Here is a 6,827-nt window from a genome sequence, read left to right on the forward strand (position 1 = left end):
CAGCCATTATACATCTGAGTTATGTGCACTTAAATTAAGATCAGTCCGAAGCTCAACCCAGGCCTCCGCCACTAAGATGCATGTCCTTCTGCAGCTCAGCCTTGCTTGCCCGTCTTATCTTAAGGTAACTCTTCTCCCTCTGCCTGCCTCTTCTACACCTGTTTACACTGCACTAAATCCTTCGCGCCGCAACCGGATATCGGGGCCTTCAGGCCCTATATTTTTTGTTTTTTTTGTTTTTTTTAATTTTTTATTTTTGCGCCGGTGCGAGTCACGGAGCAGGACGAAATAACAGCTCCTCTGGAAACCAGCAGACATGAGGGGTACGTGTCACTCGTCAAGTTGAGTAACCCAACAAACTGTAGGCTTTTACTGTCGCCTGACCCCCGGGAGCTGTCCTTCGGACGACGACCGCGAGCGAGCGTCAGATACAACTGCTGAAGTAAACCCAAAACTATGACATTTATGGTATAGTAATAGTGAGAACTAAATTTTAGAAGAAAAAAGCGTGTTTGGCTTTACCCCAGACAAAGAGAATTGTACTATGGTTGCTGATGGTAATAGTTGCTAAGGAGGCGCATGAATAGCCCGGGAGAACTCAACTAACGGCCATGGAGACGGACGAGAACGGCGGCGGCAAGCAACATGCGGACACAAAGCGTGTGTAAAGCACCAGGCGTCAAATTGCCAGCGGAATCCGTTACTTTCGCAACCACAAATAGGACTCCATTAATTTGTTTTAACTGGTTGTACAGATTAAACAAACAAATATAACGTAGTAGTGAATCCACTAATTTTACCTTGTTAGGAAAAAAGGACTCCGCGTTTCAGTGTTGCTAAGCAAAGCGTTACGGTGCTGCTGTTTAGCTTACCAGTAAGATATCTCTGCAAGTGTCAAATAAGTGTATTTGCAAAATGTGAATATTTTTAATGGTGAACATGAATTTGGTAACATAATGAACATATAACCAGAACAAGGTGTAATGAATCCCCTGAGCGGTATGCATCCCTGGGTGACATGGGAATCGGACTGCTAAAGCGAGAGATTAGATGAGACAGCTACGGTCTCTAACAGAGTGATGTTTTCAGTACACAATTTTCTTTAGGAGGCAGCGGATGTCTTTGGGGCCCGCTTGCGCCGCCGGCAGCGCAGTCAGGAGCGAGCGATCGGTGTGCGGCTCCGTAGGTTTCCGTTGATATACAGTGAGAATGATGATTTGTGTCGTGATTAGTTATGGGTGTCACGGATGGTGCAGCATGCACAGTATGGGGTGCCGGCATGTGCTGGTAAGAATGTTTGTTTACTTTTTATTTCCCCCCCCCCCTATGCTGCCCCATAGAGCTACCGGGGCCTAGTCTCCGGCGTGGAAAAGAACTTAGGGGGTGCACCCGAGTGCGCATTTCCCTAAAGCGGGGGTGTGGGGCTGGGTGGGGCAGGGTGGGGAGGAAGGGCAGACCTCTAAAAACTGGCAATGTCTTCCAAATATTATGCAAAAGAGATTGCAGTTTACTCCCCTAGTTTTTGCATGAGTGGACATCTTGTGCTTTGAAAACATTTTATGTGGCATAGGATACAAACCGAACTTGTGGATCAGCATTGAAGCACCTTCTTTGCGTGAACTATTTTTTGCGTAGTGTGTAAATTTAATTAGAAGGAGGGGAATTAGGGAGACCCGCTTTCTAAAATAATGCTTAAGTATGTTTTTGCCTGAGTCAAGTTTGCAAGGACTTTAATTTCGTATCTATTATGTTGTAGTATAACCATATTTCCAAAAATTCTTTTTCGAACTCCAATAGATTTTCTAATCAAAAGCCTTTGTGTCACAAACCATCCTTTATTTCTTACAGAGTTGAAAATTGGTACATTTCCACCACGTTTTTTGGTATCTACGTCAGATTTTGTGTATGTGAAACCAATTCTTTTCCGCCCCCTTTATCCAGAAACAAGCGATATGCAAATGACGAATCCCACTTCATCCAACCCTAGTATTCTTTCGGTCAATCCCCCCCCCCCCCCGCCAAATGCAGCCCCACCAACGTGAACTCGGCTCAGCCACCCAGGAGAAAAAGAAGGGCCTCTTAGTCGCCCTCGAAGGCCCCGTTGGTAGCTCCCTGGCGTTCACTCTTTTTCCGGCACTTGGACAAGATCCTGTGAAGCAGGCCTGGGGATCTGTGTGCCTGAGGTTGGGAGGCCACAGGCTGAGGCACAGGGATCTGGGGCCTCCGCACCAGGAAGGGGCCCTCTTTCTCACCTTGGCCCCCATCCAGCCCCACTCCCCCACCTCCTCCTACTCCACCTCCTCTGCTCCCTCTCCTGAGCGCCTGCAGAATGTGTCCACTGGGGGACAAAGAGGAAATAACAAACACAAAGGCCCTGTTTATTCCTCATGACCCAAATTCCACCGCTAGCAGACAAGACAGGCACGGAGCTGTACAGAGGGCTCTGTGTGATGTGTGTGTTTATGTGAGTGTGTGAGCAAAGTTCAGTGGCAGGCTGTCAAAAATAAATGCCCCCTACTGTCAAATAAACTGCAAGAAAGATACAGTAAGATCAGACAACTTTCGCTGCAACACTGAATCAACTGTCTTGATAAAAAAGTTATTTTATTTTTGACAATCTATCATAAATATTCCTGTAAGATTTAAATTATGCTGTCAAACATTTTAATTTCCTTTTTAGATGAAAAACTATGAAGTCTTTCCTTTCCCTCCTGTTCCTCTTTGGCCTTAATGAGATGCAGTGCGGTGAGAGGGGGATTGACTAGTGTGTGTGTGTGCACGCCTGCATGTATGTGTGTGTTTAGGGGGGTTAGTAATCAGTGTGCTTTGTCAACTAATGAGGGACGAGAGGGGCCACCTGTTCAGGGGCGCTGGGCGGAGAGCAGAGGGATGGGATTTGGGGATGGGGGATGTGTGGGGGTTCGGTGTTAGAACAGCTGCTGGGTGCAGGGTGTGTGCATGATGTGTATGCATGCACTTGTTGTGGGCGACATGTGTTTTTGTTGTTACGGCTGCTGTACGAGTTTTACACCTACTTTCCATGTCTGTTGCGTACGCCTGAATCGTTGTCCCAGGCTGGGTTTCTCAGATATAAAGTCCTTCGTAGGGCTTTTGGAGGGAGATTCACCTGTGAATAGGAACCATTGAGTGTGTTTGAGTTAAAAATGTCCCACAGATGTCCTGATACACACTTCCTCTGGTATATCCGACTATTTTTTTACGCTAAATCACAGCAGACAGCTCAAAATCCATTACTGTTATTTCTTTGCATAGACAATGGCAGTACTTAAAGGTCCAGTGTAAAAATTTAGGAGGATCTATTGGCAGAAATGGAATATAATATTCATATGTATGTTTCAATTGTCTATTATCACCTGAAAATAAAAAATGTTGTGTCTTTATTACCTTATAATGAGCCTTTTTTTAAATTTACAGACGGATCACCTTCTGTGGACGCTGATATGTTGTAGATACAGTACACTAGGACTCTAGATACATTCACATTTTTTGCATGTTCCACAGTCACAATAGTTTCTCTTTTGCACTTGCAACTACACTGCAAGTTGCCACTAAAACCTTTACACTGGTCCTTTAAGTTTATTTGTACTGTTTAATCATTGGATTGAATGATGGATGTCTCAACCATTATGTAATATTTTCTTGCTATAATAAAAAACACTAACTAAAGAATCTTTCTTTTAGCAGCAAACAACACTGATGACCAAAATTATGTAATGCTGTAATAGTTTTTGTCTTGTTTAAGCCTTTTAAACTTATACTCAACTGTACTTAACTTTAGTATTACACTTCCATAATGTTGGGACTCACAGATCTTAAAAGAATTGTAACAGTGGATACTACATGTCCCATAATGCAACTCAATAATGTCTTTTATTAGACTTTCTAAATGGCCACAACTCCAGTTTGTAATGTAGACTTTTAAGGTGATGACACCCCTATGACATCTTCAAGGTTATTTTGTCAGACTTTAAAAAAAGCCCCTACAGAGCCGCAGCAGGCAGCTCAGTAGTACTCCTGAGTGAGTAAACCAAACCTTTAAAAATATATTTATTAAGATCCCATTGCTCACTGTAAGAAGCTGATTGAGAAACAATGTTTTCATAGTCTTTAAAATGTACACTGCCTGTGAAGAGCAGAGCAGAAAAGACTAGAAAGTACAATCTGCCTTCTGACATTAAGCAGCAGCAACAACACAGTCCTGTAATGCTGCATTGCTGAGCTCATTCAGGCAGCCAACCAACCTGGCTCAGCTCCATCACACAGGAGGCGGGGAAGTAGCCCCGCTGGCCGTCCTGCAGCCGCCCAAACCACCTCTCCTCCTCATGTTTGGACAGCACCAGGATGACGTCACCAGGAGACAGCTCCAGCTCATCTGGCCAGTGGGGGCTGTAGCTGTGCACCACTACCATCTGATGGACAAAGGGAGAGTTACAGCCGGTGTTTTCATTTCAAAACTGCAAGATGCACTTTCAAATGTTACACAGAATCTAAGTAAAGTGCAGTTTGTTGCCTCCCTTTTTGTTGTACTGCTGTGGTTGCTATGTATGTATACTCTGCAGCCTACAGGCCTGAGGATTATGTGTCTCAGGGGTCAGATATTAGAATAGAAATCCTAAATCTGGGTCTACTATTCATTATCTGTTCCTCCTATAAATATGGTCCATGTTTGTCAGAGGAATTAGATAAATTAAACACATAATGGAGCCACAGGTAATAGACTGACTTTATATAACATCAAGGTCAAACTCATATCATTCAATCTCCAGTATATGTAAGGCGTAGAAAACATCACATTATTTTAATATTTCTGCTGTTTAAGATGTTAAATGAACACCCTGCAACCTATGATACACTCATATAAGATTCATATTTACATAAATAAATATTTAACTTGCCTTTTCAGCCTCGGCTCTGTATCGATACCTCCCTGTTAACCAATGAGAGTGGAAATGAATCAGCAAAAAAATAAAGGTTAGTTTTATAATTTGTCATAGCTGCAAACATGCACAAGAATTTCTTCACATACATGTTTGTACGTAAGTATGTCTACAACCACGTCCTTCAGTAAATGAACAGTCCACAGGGAGAGAAAACAAAAGATCTACCCCATTATTTATTCATCATTTGACATTGATATGCCATGTTGCTCTCACCAACAATGTAAATAATGTCATGACACGCCACACCACTGCAGACACGATTGCACTCACCTTGTGGAGCAAGGACAGTGGTGAAGACTTCAAAGTGTTCATTGCTGTGCATGTAGATGCGCTGCATCTTGAAGATGTTGCACACACAGAACCGAAGCTCCTGCACTCCTCTCTGCACTACCTTTAAATAAATGCAGCTGACTAATCCACTGCAGCACCGACTGGAGCTGGACACAAGCAACAACACGTCCCTCCGAGGGTGCAACACACACAAGGATGTACAGCACAAGACTAGGGAGAAATATATTTATTAGTTTATAGTAGAAAGGTGTATGATTATTAGTCTAAAGGTGGTCTTTTCCCATATTAAAATTCACCAGATGCGTCTATTTTCAATATTCCTTTAGCTCAGTAGTGGAATTAAAAGCAACCTTCATGTCAGAGATCATGCTTGACCACCTCATCCTCATGCCAGTGCCTATTGTTCTTTGACCATCTGGTCATATGTGAGAGAAGTTTCGAGGCTGCTGCCACCGCTCGCCTGACTGTGGATGAGAATTCATAATTTTTCCTCATCAAGAGTGCTTGATTGATTTAGGGTTATTGACTATGTCCCATTTTCCAGTGGCCTGGGTGAGCACAGACAAAGATGAATAGGCTTGGGACAGGGTGGTGGACTGCTCAACAGATGGTGATTGAACCCCCCCACCCACACACACACACACACACACCTCCCGCTCTGGAGCTTGGCTGTGAGCTTGTGTCAGCGATTAAAAAGCATCCATCAATAACAAGAGATCACTCAGCCAGACAATCGCATCTGAGCGATGGAAGTTTGCTGCAAACCTCCACACATTATAAAAATGACATGCAAAGAACTTCAAACTTATTTTATTAACTTTATTTCCTGTAACAAATCTGCATAGAAAATAAATGCATTTTATTCTCCTAATTCACTGCAATCAACAGGAAATAAGGCTGAGGAGGGATATAGATTAGCTTAGTGAACTAAACAAGGAGAAATGTGTTTGTCTGAAAGAGGAAACACCTGTAAATAGACGAGACTACTAATTAACCTCATTATCTTTGGCCTCAGTCATCCTGCAGAACACCTGATTGGGCTGCGTCCCCACCGGCTTGGGTAGCACATGATATTACATCCCTGTGGAGACTAATACACTCAATAATGATAGAAAAATAGTATTATTAACAGCTTTTTATGCACTTTTATGTCCAAATGTACCAAGAAGGTGCACATTTTGAACTTTTTCTGTTATCTGTAACTCTTCTCACTGCTCCTAATTCAGTGTGATACCTCCAGTCTAGACACCAAGGCCAAAGCAAAGCCTTTACATAACCAAAACCACACACAAAAAACCCCCAGCTAAGCCGCTTAGACAAAAGGTCTGATGTTTACTTCTATGGAGGAGAAGAAGTGTTACGGGTAAGAAAAGAGCAGATATTAAAAATGAAATTCACATGTTAACGTTGGACATTAGCAGAGATGCATGTGGTCATTCGGAAACATTAGATTGCGTCGTTAATGGAGTGAAGACCGTCATTTAATCTGTTGCTGAGACTCTTTCTCTGGACTGAGCTCGTGTCAACTGGTTGCTGCAGCAGTTTAATTTAAGCAACCTGATTTAATACAAGTGA

The 6,827-nt window shown here is 42.9% G+C and overlaps 1 protein-coding gene across 1 annotated transcript; it reads right to left on the bottom strand.

Moving 5' to 3' along the window:
* Positions 1–2,054: 2,054 nt before the first annotated feature.
* On the bottom strand, positions 2,055–5,340 carry si:dkey-97a13.12 (vexin). The gene is made up of 5 exons (XM_035682413.1): positions 5,232–5,340; positions 4,917–4,948; positions 4,263–4,430; positions 3,036–3,127; positions 2,055–2,338 (listed from the first exon to the last, which is right to left on the bottom strand). Exons 1-5 carry the CDS (start codon positions 5,296–5,298, stop codon positions 2,080–2,082), a joined length of 618 nt encoding a protein of 205 aa, XP_035538306.1. The 5' UTR covers positions 5,299–5,340; the 3' UTR covers positions 2,055–2,079.
* Positions 5,341–6,827: the final 1,487 nt, after the last annotated feature.

Source organism: Morone saxatilis, unplaced genomic scaffold (assembly GCF_004916995.1).
Source record: "Morone saxatilis isolate NCDOM2014 unplaced genomic scaffold, NCSU_SB_2.0 Contig0, whole genome shotgun sequence".
In the NCBI taxonomy this organism is placed as follows: Eukaryota; Metazoa; Chordata; class Actinopteri; family Moronidae; genus Morone; species Morone saxatilis.